Here is a 17,262-nt window from a genome sequence, read left to right on the forward strand (position 1 = left end):
ATATTTAATATATTAGTATTATTAATTTTTGTGAATTTTCGCCTTTGTTAAAACTGAATAATATATATCCGTATTTTGGCTATTGTGATTAATACTGTGATGCACATGGGTGCACTTTGGCTGTCTGTTCCCCCACAAATCTTACGTCAAATTGTAATCTCCAGTGTTGGAGGAGGGGCCTGGTGGGTAGTGACTGAATCATGAGTGTAGACTTCCCCTTGCTGTTCTCATTTAGTGAGTTTTCATGAGATTTCATTGTTGTAAAAGTGTCTAGCATCTCCCCCACCTCTTTTTCTGTCTCCTGCTCCATGTGAAGATGTGCCTGCTTCCCCTTCTGCCATGATTGTAAATTTCCTGAGGCCTCCCAAGCCATGCTTCTTGTACAGCCTGTGGAACTATGAGCCAAATGAGTCAACGTAACCTCTTTTCTTCACAAATTACTGAGTCTCAGGTAGTTCTTTTTTTTTTGAGACAGAGCCTTGCTGTGTCCCCCAGGCTGGAATGCAGTGGTATGATCTTGGCTCACTGCCACCTCCACCTCCCTGGTTGAAACAATTCTCCTGCCTCAGCCTCCTAAGTAGCTGGGACTACAAGCGCCTGCCACCATGCCCAGGAAATTTTTGTATTTTTAGTTAAGACAGGGTTTCACTATGTTGGCCAGGCTGGTCTTGTACTCCTGACCTTGTGGTCAACCTGCCTTGGCCTCCCAAAGTGCTGGGATTATAGGCGTGAGCCACCATGCCTAGCCTCAGGTAGTTCTTTATGGCAATGTGAGAATGGACTAATACAGAAAAGGTACTAGAGAAGTGGGGCATTGCTACAGATACCTGAAAATGTGGAAACAGCTTCAGAACTAGGTAATGGACAGAGGTTGGAACAGTTTGGAATGCTTAGAAGAAGGCAGGAAGATGAGGGAAAGTTTGGAATGTCCTAGAGTCTTGTTCAATGGTTGTTATCAAAATGCTGATAGTGATATGGACAATGAAGCCCAGGCCTCAGATGGAGATGAGAAACTTATTAGGAACTGGAGTTAAGGTCACTCTTGCTACCCTTTAGCAAAGAGACTGGTGACATTTTCCTGCTGCTAGAGGGATCTGTGGAACTTTGAACTTGAAAGAGAAGATTTAGGATATCTGGCAAAAGAAGTTTCTAAGCAGCAAAGCATTCAATAGGGGACCTGGCTTCTAACAGCATGCACTCACATGCATGCCCAAAGAAATTATCTGAAACTGGAACTCATTTTTTTTTTTTGTTTTTGAGACAGAGTTTAAATACGAGTTCCAGACACCGCACCTGCCTGGAACTCATTTAAAAAGGAAGCAGAGGGCCGGGCGCGGTGGCTCACGCCTGTAATCCCAGCACTTTGGGAGGCCGAGGCAGGTGGATCACGAGGTCAAGAGATCGAGACCATCCTGGTTAACATAGTGAAATCCCGTCTCTACTAAAATACAAAAATTAGCCGGGCATGATGGCGCACGCCTGTAGTCCCAGCTACTTGGGAGGCTGAGGCAGGAGAATTGCTTGAACCCAGGAGGTGGAGATTGTCGTGAGCTGAGATCGCATCATTGCACTCCAGCCTGAGTAACAAGAGCGAAACTCCGTCTCAGAAAAAAAGAAAAAAAAAGGGCAGCAGAGTATAGATGTTTGGAAAATGTGGAGCTTGATCATTTGTAGAAAAGAAAAAACCCATTTTCTGGGGATGAAGTCAAGCCTGCTTTAGAAATTTGCATAAGTAAAGAGAAGCCAAATGTTAATAGCCAAGACAATGGGGAAAATGCCTCCAAGGCTTTTCAGAGACCTTCACAGCTACTCCTCCCATCACAGGCCTAGAGGTCTAGGAGAGAAAGATGATTTTGTAGGCTAGGGCCCTGCTGCTCTGTGCAGCCTCAGGGCATGGTATCCTGCATCTTGGTGACTCCAACCCTAGCTGTGGCTAAAAGGGGCCAAAGTACAGCTCAGGCCATTGCTTCAGAGGGTGCAAGTTCCAAATCTTGGCAGCTTCCATGTAGTGTTAAGCCTGTGGGTTGGCAGAGGGCAAGAGCATGGGACCCTCCACCTAGATTTTAGAGGATGTATGGAAATGCCTGGATTTCCAGGCAGAAGTCTGCTGCATGGGTGAAGTTCTCATGGAGAACCTCTACTAGGGCAGGGTGGAGGGGAAATGTGGGATTTGAGCCATCACACAGAGTTCCCACTGGGACACCGCCTAGTGGAGCTGGAAGAAGAGGGCCACTTTCTCCAGATTCCAGAATGGTAGATCCACTGACAGCTTCCACCATGCACCTGGAAAAACTGCAGACACTCAATGCCAGCCCATGAAAGCAGCTGAGGGGGCTGTACCACGCAAAGCCACAGGGGCAGAGCTGCCCAAGGCCTTGGGAGCCCACCCCCAATGTCAATGTGGCCTGGATGGGAGACATGGAGTCAAAGGAGATTATTTTGGAGCTTTAAGATTTAATGACTACCCTGCTGGGTTTTGAACTTGCATGGGAGCTATAGCCCCTTTGTTTTGGCTGATTCCTTCCTTTTGGAATGAGAGCATTTATCCAGTGCCAGTGTCCCCATTGTGTCTTAGAAGTAACTAACTTGTTTTTGATTTTACAGGCTCATAGGTGGAAGGAACTTGCCTTGTCTTAGATGACACTTTGGACTTGGACTCTTGAGTTAATGCTGGAATGAGTTAACATTTTGGGGGACTGTTGGGAAGGCATGACTGTGTTCTGAAATGTGAGAAGGACATGAGATTTGGGAGTGGCTAAGGGCAGAAAGATATGATTTGGCTCCGTGGCTCCACCCAAATCTTGTTGAATTACAAATCATGTTGAATTGTAATCTGTAGTGTTGGAAGAGGGGTCTGGTGGAAGGTGATTGAATCATGGGGGCAACCTTACCCCATGCTGTTCTCATGATAGTGAGTGAATTCTCACAAGATCTGGTTATTATAAAAATGTATAGCACTTCCTCTGTCTCACTTTCTGTCTCTTGCTCCACCATGTGAAAGTGTGCCTGCTTCCCCTTCCACCATGACTGTAAGTTTTCTGAGGCCTCCCAAGTTATGCTTCCAGTACAGCCTATGGAACTGTGAGTCAGTTAAACCTTTTCTTTATAAATTATGCAGTCTCAGGTAGTTCCTTATAGCAATGTGAGAGTGAACTAATAAAACAGGTATCTTTACAAGGTGGTGATTTCATTTCCTTGAGGATATACCCAGAAGAGGGACCGGTGGATCACATGGTAGTTTTATTTTTAATTTCTTTAGGAACCTCCATATTGTTTTCCGCAGTGGCTGCACCAATCTGCATTCCCACCAAATTTGGGTAAGGCCTTTCTTCCTATGAGCACCTTTAATGTCTCTTGATTATATTACTTAGTTCTCTCTTAAGGAAGTTAAGAGCATCAGCATAGGATTGAGAAGCACCAATCTGCAGTGATGAGATGGGGACAATTCCGGAGCACCAGCTGATGCCAGGATAAGTATAGTCTGAAATAGGAGGACAGGGCACTGCAGCAGGGAGCCTTATGTTATGATTGAGTGTGATGAAAATCAGAGGAACAGTTCACAAAGTTACCTAGTGGCAGTCCATCTTGTAAGCAATTACTTTTATTTCTTTTTTTTTTTTTCAGGCTGGAGTGCAATGGCATGATCTCAGCGCACCACAATCTCCACTCCCTGGGTTCAAGTGATTCTTTTCTCTCAGCCTCCCAAGTAGCTGGGATTACAGGTATGTGCCACCATGCCCAGCTAATTTTTTTATTTTTTTTTTTTTTGTTTTCGTTTTTTTTTTTTTTTTTTTTTTTTTTTTTTTTTTTTTTTTTTTTTAGTAGAGAAGGGGATTTCTCTATGTTGGTCAGGCTGGTCTCAAACTCCTGACCTCAGGTGATCCACCCACCCGCCTCAGCCTCTCAAAGTGCTCAAAGATTACAGGCATGAGCCACCATATCTGGCCTGGAGTACAGAGTATTATTAATAAACTAAGTAGCCTAAAGTAATTATACTTCAACTTACTTTTAGCAGTATTCATTAACTTCTCTTGTCTACAGTTTCTTCATTATAAAATAAAAGATTGGATCAGTTCATCCTTTAGGCCACTTCCCTGTGTTTTCTCTAGAGGCAGCCTCTTTTGCTTGATAAACACTGAGGCCAAGTTCTGGTGCTTTTGCTAACTGGAATCCTAGACAGGTAGACTTAGACTGACCTTTTCTTTTCTTTTTTCTTTTATTATACTTTAGGTTTTGGGATACATGTGCAGAATGTGCAGTTTTGTTACATAGGTATGTATGCAGTTTTGTTACATAGGTATGTATGTAACATACATAGGTATGTTACATAGATATGCGCCATGGTGGTTTGCTGCACCCATCAACCTGAGATTGACCTTTTTCAGCTGTCATTTCCTCAGCTGAAAAATAGGAATTGTGGTAATATGTATCTGGATTTCCATGGAGGCTTATGATGAGAAAACAAACTGGAGGAAGGTATTGAAATGTTTTTCAAACAGTAAAATGGAATGTAATAAAAAAGTTGAATATTACATTTGATAATCTTTGTAAGCTCTTACCTTAAATTTTAAGCATTAATATGTTTGAAATAAAGTATTATGTTTCATTCATGGTTATATATTTTTTACTGGTAGGGATATATAAATATATATGTTATATATTTATAGTTATACATATATACATATACCATATACTCATATATAACATATATATTATATATTTTAATCGGTTGCTTCTTTGTGCTTAGCAAAGTGCCTGACACATAGTAGAAACCTATAAATGCTGCTGAATAAATTATTAGATCTATCTTTTTTAGGTTTATAATGCTTTTTCTTTTCTTTTTTAAATTGTATCTGGGCTCTGGGGTACATGTGCACATCCTGCATCCTGCACGATTGTTGCATAGGTACATACATGCCATGGTGGTTTGCTGTGTCCATGCCCCACATCATTGCCTACATCAGGCATTTCTCCCAGTGTTATCCTTCCCCTTCCTCCCTGTACCCCCACTGTCCTCCTCTCCCCCCGCCTCCACCTCCCTACCTAGGCCTGTGAGTGTTGTTCCCTTCCCTGTGCTCAGGTGTTCTCATTGTTCCTCACTTGCCTATGAGTAAAAACATATGGTGTTTCGTTTTCTATTCTTGTGTCAGTTTGCTGAGAATGATGGTTTAGGTTTATCCATGTCTCTACAAAGGACATGAACTCATCATTTTTTTTTTTTTTGAGATGGAGTTTCGCTCTTGTTACCCAGGCTGGAGTGTAATGGCATGATCTCGGCTCACTGCAACCTCTGCCTCCTGGGTTCAGGCAATTCTCCTGCCTCAGCCTCCTGAGTAGCTGGGATTACAGGCACGAACCACCATGCCCAGGTAATTTTTTGTATTTTTAGTAGAGACGGGGTTTCACCATATTGACCAGGATGGTCTCGATCTCTTGACCTCGTGATCCACCCACCTCGGCCTCCCAAAGTGCTGGGATTACAGGCTTGAGCCACTGCGCCTGGCCGAACTCATCATTTTTTATGGCTGCATGGTATTCCATGGTATATATGTGCCACATTTTTTTGTCCAGTCTATCATCGATGGGCATGTGAGTTGGTTCCAGGTCTTTGCTATTGTAAACAGTGCCACAATGAAAATATGTGTGCATGTGTCTTTATGATAGAACAGTTTATAATCCTTTGGGTATATATCCAGTAATGGGATTGCTGGGTCAAATGGAATTTCTATTTCTAGATCCTTGAGGAATCACCACACTGTCTTCCACAATGGTTGTACTAATTTATACTCCCATCAACAGCATAAAAATATTCCTATTTCTCCACATCCTCTCCAGCATCTGTTGTCTCCAGGTTTTTTTTTTTTTTTTTTTTTTTTTTTTTGAGTTTCACTCTTGTTACCCAGGCTGGAGTGCAATGGCGCAATTTCAGCTCACCGCAACCTCTGCCTCCTGGGTTCAAGCAATTCTCCTGCCTCAGCCTCCCAAGTAGCTGGGACTACAGATGTGTGCCACCATGCCCAGCTAATTTTTGTATTTTTAGTAGAGACAGGGTTTCGCCATGTTGACCAGGATGGTCTCCATCTCTTGACCTCGTGATCCACCTGCCTCGGCCTCCCAAAGTGCTGGGATTACAGGCGTGAGCCACCACGCCTGGCTGTCTCCAGATTTTTTAATGATAACCATTCTAACTGTTGTGAGATGGCATCTCACTGTGCTTTTGATTTGCATTTCTCTAATGACCAATGATGTTCATTTTTTCATGTTTGTTGGTTGCATATTTGTCTTGTTTTGAAAAGTGTCTGTTCATATCCTTTGCCCACTTTTGAATGGGTTTGTTTGTTTTTTTTTCCTGTAAATCTGCTTTAGTTCTTTGTAGATTCTGGATATCAGCCCTTTGTCTGATGGGTAGATTGTGAAAGTTTTTTCCCATTCTGTTGGTTGCCTGTTTACTCTAATGATTGTTTCTTTCGCTGTGCAGAAGCTCTTAAGTTTAATTAGGTCCCATTTGTCTATTTTGACTTTTGTTGCCATTGCTTTTGGTGTTTTAGTCATGAAGTCCTTGTCTGTGCCTGTGTCCTGAGTGGTTTTGCCTAGGTTTTCTTCTAGGATTTTTATGGTGTTAGTTCTTATGTTTAAATCTTTAATCCATCTGGAGTTAACTTTTGTATAACGTATAAGGAAGGGATCCAGTTTCAGCTTCCTGCATATGGCTAGCCAGTTTTCCCAACACAATTTATTAAACAGGGAATCCTTTTCCCATTGCTTGTTTTTGTCTGGTTGCTTTTCCTTTTTTGATGAAAAATATTGCTTCCCTCAAAACTTTGTTTTGGAGAATGTTAAAAAGCTCTTCTAAGCTCTTCTGTCCCTCAACAACCCTTTAGAGTTCATTGAGGCTGTTTCCTGATTAATAGAGTACAGGTAGACTGTGACCCATTAAGTGGCTACTTGGTTCTCACTGCTTATGTAAGTCACTGGCTGATTGTTTCTCTCATTGATATTCAGGCGTGCCAGAAACGTGATATCTGAAAGATATTTAAATATCTAAGAACTATAAGTGATTTTCACACTTTCCAAGCATTAAAAAATGTAAAAGGTAAAATATGTAGTAGTTATGATTCCTACTACATAAAAGCTTATACTTTGAGGCTAGACAGAACACACACACACACACACACACACACACACACACACACGATAATGGTAAACAGTGTGCCCTCATATTTAAATGGGTCATCACAGAAGATTGTGATTAGATTAGGCTGATTAGAATCTGAAAAATATGCGCCGGGCGCGGTGGCTCAAGCCTGTAATCCCAGCACTTTGGGAGGCCGAGGCGGTGGATCACGAGGTCAAGAGATCGAGACCATCCTGGTCAACATGGTGAAACCCCGTCTCTACTAAAGGTGCAAAAAATTAGCTGGGCATGGTGGCGCGTGCCTGTAATCCCAGCTACTCCGGAGGCTGAGGCAGGAGAATTGCCTGAACCCAGGAGGCGGAGGTTGCGGTGAGCCGGGATCGCGCCATTGCACTCCAGCCTGGGTAACAAGAGCGAAACTCCGTCTCAAAAAAAAAAAAAAAAAAAAAAAAAGAATCTGAAAAATATGCATCAAAGAAATCACCTGAGGCATTGTTAACTTTGAATGAGAGACTGAGGGACACAGACAATCTAGGGACTCAGAAGAATAATGAGGATAAAGAGATTGGCTGGATCCACATGAATGGACCTGGAAGGGTGTCAAACAGTGGGTGAAATTAACAGGCAACTGACTTTTAATTCAGGTTGAATCTGAATTCTGGATGACAGTTTTAAGTAATATAAAATAGCAGAGTAGGGGCATGAGTAGCAGTAAAGGCATAATAAAAATGTTTACATTCTTAGGTATTGGGCTTGGAACTTCAACATGTGAATTTTGGAAGGCGTAATTCAGCCAATAACAAACTTTATAGAAATAGAATAATTCCGTCTGTATGTCTTTGTGCCTTACTTTTTACATCAGTATTATGTCTTTAGAATTCTTCTGTTTCATGTATCTCAAGTTTATTAATTTTCATTTCTATAAAGTATTTCACTGTATGAGTATATAAAAATTTATTTATATTACTGTTGATACACATGTGGGTTTTTTCTAGTTTTTGGCTGTTAGGAACAATGATGCTATAAAAATAATTATACATTGACCCTGGCACACATGCACATACACACATATATACACTTTTAATTTTAATACAATCACATTTGCGCTTCTTTCCCGTTACGATTAATGCTTTTTGTATCTTATGTAAAAAAATTCTTCCCTTTCTTAAGATTTTCTTCTAAGTTATTTAAAAGCTTTATAATTTTGCCTTTTTTATTTGGCCTATAATACATCTGAAGGTGATTTTTGTGTATGGTAGCATGTAGTAGTCTATTTCATGTTTTATTTTTTATTTTAATTTATTTTTATTTTTTGAGACAGAGCCTTGCTCTGTCACCAGTCTGGAGTGCTGTAGTGTGATCTTGGCTCACTTCAACCTCTGTCCCTTGGGTTCAAGTGATTCTCCTGCCTCAGCCTCTGGAGTAGCTGGGACTACAGGCGCATACCGCCATGACTGGCTAATTTTTTTGTATTTTAGTACAGACAGGATTTCTTTTTTTTTGTTTTTTTTTTTGTTTTTTTTGTTTGTTTGTTTTTTGGTTTTTTTAATTGCATTTTAGGTTTTGGGGTACATGTGATGAACATGCAAGATTGTTGCATAGGTACACACATGGCAGTGTGGTTTGCTGCCTTCCGTCCCCTCACCTGTATCTGTCATTTCTCCCCATGCTATCTCTTCCCACCTCCCCACCCCCGCCCCTCCCCCATTTCCCCCCAACGGACCCCAGTGTGTAGTGCTCCCCTCCCTGTGTCCATGTGTTCTCATTGTTCAACACCCGCCTATGAGTGAGAATATACGGTGTTTGATTTTCTGCTCTTGTGTCAGTTTGCTGAGAATGATGGTTTCCAGGTTCATCCATGTCCCTACAAAGGACGTGAACTCATCGTTTTTGATGGCTGCGTAATATTCCATGGTTTATATGTCCAATTATGTGGTCAATTTTAGAGTAGGTGTGATGTGGTGCTGAGAAGAATGTATATTCTGTGGATTTGGGGTGGAGAGTTCTGTAAATGTCTATTAGGTTTGCTTGTTCCAGGTCTGTATTCAGGTCCTGGATATCCTTGTTGATTTTCTGTCTGGATGATCTGTACAGACAGGATTTCATCATGACCAGGAAGGTCTCGATCTCCTGACCTCGTGATCCGCCCGCCTTGGCCTCCCAAAGTGCTCGGATTACAGGTGTGAGCCACTGTGCCCTGCCTATTTCATATTTTATAATGATACATATTTAATAATTTTCCCAGCACTATTCTTTGAAGAGACTATGCTGTCATTTTCATAAATCGAGAATCCACATATTCTGTTCTGTCATTGTGTCTATCACCTATTACTTAGTTTTATAACAAGTTTGATTTCTGGTAGAGTAAAACTTTCCTTTTCCTTTTCTTTCCCCCTCCTCCTCCTATTACTTGTCTTTGCATTTTAAAACAAGTTTTGGAGTCAGCCTGTCAAGTATTTCAAAAAGGAAAAAAAGTCAGACATAGTGGCTCAAGCCTGTAATTTCAACACTTTGGGATGCCCAAGTGGGAGGATGGCTTGAGTCCAGGAGTTTGAGACCAGCCTGGGCAACATAGTACGACCCCTGTCTCTACAGAAAAATTAAAAAAGTAGCCAGGCATAATTGTGTGCTCCTATAATCCCAGCTCCTTGGAAGGCTGAGGTGGAAGTATTGCTTCAGGTCAGGAGGTAGAGGTTGCAATGAGCTGTGATCACACTACTGCACTCCAGCCTGAGTGAAAGAGTGAAACCCCATCTCGGGCTGGGCGCGGTGGCTCATGCCTGTAATCCCAGCACTTTGGGAGGCCAAGGCGGGTGGATCACGAGGTCAAGATATCGAGACCATCCTGGTCAACATGGTGAAACCCCGTCTCTACTAAAAATACAAAAAATTAGCTGGGCATGGTGGTGCGTGCCTGTAATCCCAGCTACTTGGAAGTAAGTTTGGAGAGAATTAACAATTTCTTTTTTGAGACGGAGTTTCACTCTTGTTACCCAGGCTGGAGTGCAATGGCGCGATCTCGGCTCACCGCAACCTCTGCCTCCTGGGTTCAGGCAATTCTCCTGCCTCAGCCTCCTGAGTAGCTGGGATTACAGGCACGTGCCACCATGCCCAGCTAATTTTTTTGTATCTTTAGTAGAGACGGGGTTTCACCATGTTGACCAGGATGGTCTCGATCTCTTGACCTCGTGATCCACCCGCCTCAGCCTCCCAAAGTGCTGGGATTACAGGCTTGAGCCACCGCGCCCGGCGAATTAACAATTTCTAATAAGAATTGAGAATTTATACTATTGAGTCTTCCAGTCAATGGACTTGATATATCCCTCCATTTATTTGTTTTCTCAAATGCCTCTCCATAAAGTGTTAGAGTTTTTTGGAGTTTTTGCATGTAATTTCTTAGATTAATGGGTACATGATTTTTTTGGCATTATAAATGACAGTTGAAAAATGTCATTTTTGGCCAGGCTCATGCCTGTAATCCCAACACTTTGAGAAGCTGAGGTTAGCAGATTGCATAAATTCTGAGACTAGCCTGGGCAAAACCTTATCTCTACAAAAATTAGCTGGGTGAGGTGGCCTGCAACAGCAGTCCCAGCTACTCTGGAGGCTGGGAGAAACACATATGGATCCCAGGAAGTCAAGTCTGCAGTGAGCCGTGATGGCACCACTGTATTCAATCCTGGGCAACAGAATAAGGTCCTGTCTCAAAAACAAAATGAAACATGCCTGGGCACAGTGGCTCAGGCCTGTAATCCCAGCACTTTGGGAGGCCAAGGCAGGTGGATCACGAGGTCAGGAGTTTGAGACCAGCCTGGCCAAGATGGTGAAACCCTGTCTCTATTAAAAATGCAAAAATTAGCCAGCATGGCAGTGGCCTGTAATCCCAGCTGGCCTATAATCCCAGCTACTTGGGAGGCTGAGGCAGGAAACTTGCTTGAACATGGGAGGTGGAGGTTGCAGTGAGCTGACATTGCACCACTGCACTCTAATCTGGGTGACAGAGCAAGACTCCATCTCAAAAACAAAACAAAACAAAATATTTTTTAAAACAAAAAATTAAAAAAACAAAAACCAAATTATAGTAACTGGCCGCTGAAAAATAAAACAACAGCAAAAAATGAAAACATTTTTTGTTTGCCACTGCTGATACAAAAATACAAGGTAGAAACATATATATGTATTTTTTTTAGTATAAAGGTTTAATGTTATTTAAAAAGGAAGAACCATGAAATTAACTTAAAGTTCTTAACCTATGGAAATGGCTGATGTAAATTATTTTACAACACCTCTTTATGGAATGGCTGATGTAAATTATTTTACTATACCAACCTATGGAATGGCTGATGTAAATTATTTTACAACAGTTGTAAATGTCACAATTGTTTTGTTATTGGCAAAAGAGCTTCAAGGTTCACTTCCTTCACCTGAGCCAGATAATTTTGCTTTGGGTTAAATAAAATAAAAACTCTAAAAGTCAAGAAACTTTGTTTTTTGAATTGACTTAGCTCTAACGCACTATTATATCGTAAGGATGCCATGATTTGATAATGACAAACTTGTGTGAGTTTTTAATATTTAATTTAACTTTCTATAACATGAGGTAATTGTCAGTATTCTTGAGTCTGGTTATGGTATAGGTAAATAGAATCCTGGAGTAACAACAGTTGGGAATTGGCTAATTGACAATGCAGTTGCTTTGAACATCTCAAGTAGAGAACTTTCACATTATTCAGATGTAACTGAATTTCTGAACTTAAGAGCATTTTTTTTTTTAAACTGGGAATTGCACTGAATGCTAAATGTCCACCTTTGCAATAAACAAATATAGTAATGGTAACTTACACTGAAATAAAACATACATCTGGTAGCCATTTTTCTTTTTTAAAATTTTATTATACTTTAAGTTCTGGGGTACATGTGCAGAATGTGCAGGTTTGTTACATAGATATACACGTGCCATGGTGGTTTGCTCTATCTATCACCCTGTTAGGTATTTCTTCTAATGCTATCCTTCCCCTAGGTCCCCACCTCCAACCCTGGTGTGTGATGTTCCCCTCCCTGTGTCCATGTGTTTTCATTGTTCAACTATTGTTCAACTCCCACTTATGAGTGAGAAAATGTGATATTTGATTTTCTGTTCTTGTGTTAGTTTGCTGAGAATGATGGTTTCCAGCTTCATCCATGTCTCTGCAAAGGACATGAACTAATCTTTTCTTATGGTTGTATAGTATTTCATGGTGTATATGTGCCACATTTTCTTTTTCTTTTTTTAAAAATATTTTATTGCTTTTTAGGTTTTGGGGTACATGTGAAGAACATGCAGGATTGTGGCATAGGTACACACATGGCAGTGTGATTTGCTGCCTTCCTCCCCATCACCTATATCTGGTGTTTCTCCCCATGTTATCCCTCCCTAACTCTCCACCCCTCTTCTGCCCCTCCCCTAATTCCCCCCAACAGACCTCAGTGTGTGATGCTCCCCTCACTGTATCCATGTGTTCTCATTGTTCAACACCTGCCTATGAGTGGGAACATGCAGTGTTCGATTTTCTGTTCTTGTGTTAGTTTGCTGAGAATGATGGTTTCTAGGTTCATCCATGTCCCTACAAAGGACACAAACTCATCGTTTTTTATGGCTGCATAGTATTCCGTGGTGTATATATGCCACATTTTCTTTATCCAGTCTAACATTGATGGGCATATGAGTTTGTTCCAAGTCTTTGCTATTGTGAACAGTGCTGCAATAAACATATGTGTGCATGTGCGTTTGTAATAGAATGATTTGTACTCCTTTGGATATATACCCAGTAATGGGATTGCTGGGTCAAATGGTATTTATGGTTCTAGATCCTTGAAGAATCGCCACACTGTGTAAATGGTGAAATTAATTTACACTCCCACCAACAGTGTAAAAGTGTTCCTATTTCTCCACATCCTCTTTGGCATCAGTTGTCTCCTGACTTTTTAATGATCACCAATCTAACTGGCGTGAGATGATATCTCATTGTGGTTTTGATTTGCATTTCTCTAATGACCAGTGATCATGAGCTTTTTTTCATGTTTGTTGACTGCATAAATGTCTTTTGAGAAGTGTCTGTTCATATCCTTCGTCCACTTTTTGATGGGGTTGTTTGTTTTTTTCCTGTAAATTTGTTTAAGTTCTTTGTGGATTCTGGATATTAGCATATTAGCCCTTTGTTGGATGGAGAGATTGCAAAAATTTTCTCCCATTCTGTAAGTTGCCTCTTCACTCTGATGATAGTTTCTTTTGCTGTGCAGAAGCTCTTTAGTTTAATTAGATCCATTTGTCTATTTTGGCTTTTGCTGCCATTGCTTTTGGTGTGTTAGTCAGGAAGTCTTTGCTCATGCATATGTCCTGAATGGTATTGCCTAGGCTTTCTTCTAGAGTTTTTATGGTTTTAGGTCTTACATTTAGGTCTTTAATCCATCTTAAGTTAGTTTTTGTATAAAGTGTAAGGAAGGGATCCAGTTTCAACTTTCTGCACATGGCTAGTCAGTTTTCCCAACACCATTTATTAAATAGGGAATTCTTTCCCCATTGCTTGTTTTTGTCGGGTTTGTCAAAACTCAGATGGTTGTAGATGTGTGGCATTATTTCTGAGGCCTCTGTTCTGTCCATTGGTCTATATATCTGTTTTTGTACCAGTACTATGCTGTTTTGTACCAGTACTATGCTATAGCCTTGTAGTATAGTTTGAAGTCTGGAAGTGTGTTGCCTCCAGCTTTGTTCTTTTTGCTTAGGATTGTCTTGGCTATATGGGCTCTTTTTCTGGTTCCACGTGAAATGTAAGGTAGTTTTTTCCAATTCTGTGAAAAAAGTCAATGGCATCTTGATGGGGATAGCACTGAATCTATAAATTACTTTGGGCAGTATGGCCATTTTCACAATATTGACTCTTCCTAACCATGAGCATGGAATGTTTTTTTGTTTGTGTCCTCTCTTATTTTCTTGAGCAGTGGTTTCTAGTTCTCCTTGAAGAGGTCCTTCACATCCCTTATAAGTTGTATTCCTAAATATTTTATTCTCTTTGTAGCAATTTTGAATGAGAGTTCACTCATGATTTGGCTCTCTGTTTGTCTGTTATTGGTGTATAGGATTGCTTTTGAATTTTGCACATGATTTTGTATCCTGAAACTTGCTGAAGTTGCTTATCAGTTTAAGGAGATTTGGGCTGAGATGATGGTGTCTTCTAAAAATACAATTATGTCATCTGCAAATAGAGACAATTTGATTTCCTCTTTTCCTAATTGAATAACCATTATTTTTTCCTCTTGCCTGATTGTCTTGGCCAGAACTTCCAATACTACGTTGAATAGGAGTGGTGAGAGAGGGCATCCTTGTCTTGTGCTGATTTTCAAAGAGAATGCTTCCAGTTTTTGTCCATTCAGCATGATATTGCCTGTGGATTTGTCATAAATAACTCTTACTATTTTGAGATAAGTTCCATCAATTCCTAGCTTATTGAGAGTTTTTTTTTGTATGAAGGGCTGTTGAATTTTATTGAAGGTCTTCTCTGTATCTATTTGTTCTGTTTATGTGATGGATTATGTTTATTGATTTGCGTATGTTGGACCAGCCTTGCATCCCAGGGATGAAGGGGACTTGATCATGGTGAATAAGTTTTTTGATGTGCTGCTGGATTCAGTTGGCCAGTATTTCACTGAGGATTTTCACATTGATATTCTTCAGGGATATTGGCCTGAAATTTTATTTATTTTTTGTTGTGTCTCTGCCATCTTTTGGTATTAGGATGATGTTGGCCTCACAAAATGAGTTACGGAGGATTCCCTCCTTTTTTATTGTTTGGAATAGTTTCAGAAGGAATAATACCAGCTCCTCTTTGTGCCTCTGGTAGAATTCGGCTGTGAAACCATCTTTTCCTTTTTTTGGTTGGTAGGCTATTAATTGCTGCCTCAATTTCAAAACTTGTTATTGGTCTATGCAGGGATTCAACGTCTTCCTGGTTTAGTCTTGGGAGGGTGTAAGGGTCCAGGAACTTACCCATTTCTTCTTGATTTTCTGGTTTATTTTCATAGAGGTGTTGATAGTATCCTCTGTTGGTAGTTTGTATTTATGTGGAATTGGTGGTAATATCCCCTTTATCATTTTTTATTGCATCTATTTGATTCTTCTCTCTTTTCTTCTTTATTAGTCTGGCTGGTGGTCTATCTATTTTATTGATCTTCTAAAAAAATTTCTAAAAAAAAAGCTCCTGGATTCACTGATTTTTTGAAGTTTTTTGTGTGTCTATCTCCTTTAGTCTGCTCTGATCTTAATTATTTCTTGTCTAATGCTAGCGTTTGAATTTGTTTGCTCTTGCTTTTCTAGTATTTTTAATGGTGTTGTTAGGGTGTCAATTTTAGATGTTTGCTGCTTTCTCTTGTGGGCATTGTGGAGTGATCCACTTAAGGAGGCAGTCTGTTCCTTATTAGAGCTCAAATACTGTGATTTGAGATCTTCTGTTCTCTTCAGAGCTGCCAGGCAGGGACACACTATGTTGTATTGTAATTATCATTGGTTTCAAAACATTTTTATTTTCTGCCTTCATTTTGTTATTTATCCAGTAGTCACTCAGGAGCAGGTTGTTTAGTTTCCATGTAACTGTGCAGTTTTGAGTGAGTTTCTTAATCCTGAGTTCTAATTTGATTGCACTATGGTCTGAGAGACCGCTTGTTATGATTTCTGTTCTTTTGCATTTACTGAGGAGTGTTTTACTTCCAATTATGTGGTCAATTTTAGAGTAGATGTGATGTGGTGCTTAGAAGAATGTGTATTCTGTTGATTTGGTGTAGAGAGTTCTGCAGATGTCTATTAGGTCCGCTTGGTCCAGAGCTCAGTTTAAGTCCTGAATATTCTTGTTAATTTTCTGTCTCATTGATCTGTAAATATTGACAAGGAGGTGTTAAATTCTCCCACTATTACTGTGTGCGAGTCTAAGTTTCTTTGTAGGTCTCTAAAAACTTGCTTTATGAATATGGGTGTTCCTGTATTGGGTGCATATATATTTAGGATAATTAGCTCTTCTTGTTGCATTGATCCCTTTACCATTATGCAATGCCCTTCTTTGTCTCTTTTGAGCTTTATTGGCTTAATGTCTGTTTTATTAGAGACTGGGATTTTTTCTTTCTTTCCATTTGCTTGGTAAATACTGCTCCATCCCTTTATTTTGAGCCTATGTGTGTCTTTGCACATGAGATGGGTCTCCTGAATATAGGACACCAATAGGTCTTGACTCTTTATTCAGTTTGCCAGTCTGTGTCTCTTAATGGGGGCATTTAGCACATTTACATTTAATGTTAATATTATTGTGTATGAATTTGATCCTGCCATTACAATGCTAGCTTGTTGTTTTGCCCATTAGTTGATGCAATTTCTTCATAGTATCAATGGTCTTTACAATTTGGTATGTTTTTTCAGTGGCTGATTCTGGTTTTTCCTTTCCATATTTAGTACTTTCTTCAGTATCTCTTTTAAGGCAGGCCTGGTGGTGACAAAATGTTTCAGCATTTGCTTGTCTGTAAAGGATTTTATTTCTTCTTTGCTTTTGAAACTTACTTTGGTTAGATATGAAATTCTGGGCTGAAAATTCTTTTCTTTAAAAATGTTGAATATTGGCCCCCACTCTCTTCTGGCTTGTAAGGTTTCTGCTGAGAGATCTGCTGTTAGTCTGATGGGCTTCCCTTTGTGGGTAACCCGACCTTTCTCTGGCTCTGCTTAGCATTTTTTCCTTCATTTCAACCCTGGTGAATCTGACGATTATGTGCCTTGGGGTTCCTCTTCTTGAGGAATATCTTTGTGGTGTTCTCTGTATTTCCTGTATTTGGATGTTGGCCTGCCTTGCTATGTTGGGGAAGTTCTCCTGGATAATATCCTTAAGTGTCTCTTCCAACTTGGTGTCATTCTCCCTGTCACTTTCAGGTATACTGATCAAACATAGATTTTGTCTTTTCACATAATCCTATGTTTATTGGAGGCTTTGTTCATTTCTTTTCACTCTTTTTTCTCTAATCTTGCCTTCTCGCTTTATTTTCATTGAGTTGATCTTCAATCTCTGCTATCCTTTCTTCTGCTTGATCAATTTGGCTATTGAAACTTGTGTATGCTT

At 40.2% G+C, this 17,262-nt stretch overlaps 1 protein-coding gene across 6 annotated transcripts in view; it reads left to right on the forward strand.

Moving 5' to 3' along the window:
- CYP2C18 (cytochrome P450 family 2 subfamily C member 18) overlaps positions 1-17,262 on the forward strand; it is a 109,493-nt gene continuing 92,231 nt past the window's right edge. For 4 of the 6 annotated variants that reach the window (XM_074382611.1, XM_074382612.1, XM_074382616.1 and 1 more), the window contains exons 1-2: positions 1-3,722; positions 4,231-4,272. In XM_074382611.1, coding sequence (XP_074238712.1) covers positions 3,641-3,722; positions 4,231-4,272 — 124 coding nt within the window. In that variant the 5' untranslated portion in view covers positions 1-3,640. The remainder of the gene's footprint in view (positions 3,723-4,230; positions 4,273-17,262) is intronic. The other 2 variants (XM_074382610.1, XM_074382613.1) reach the window with 2 other exon arrangements.

This window comes from Saimiri boliviensis, chromosome 12, assembly GCF_048565385.1.
Source record: "Saimiri boliviensis isolate mSaiBol1 chromosome 12, mSaiBol1.pri, whole genome shotgun sequence".
Classification (NCBI taxonomy): domain Eukaryota; kingdom Metazoa; phylum Chordata; class Mammalia; order Primates; family Cebidae; genus Saimiri; species Saimiri boliviensis.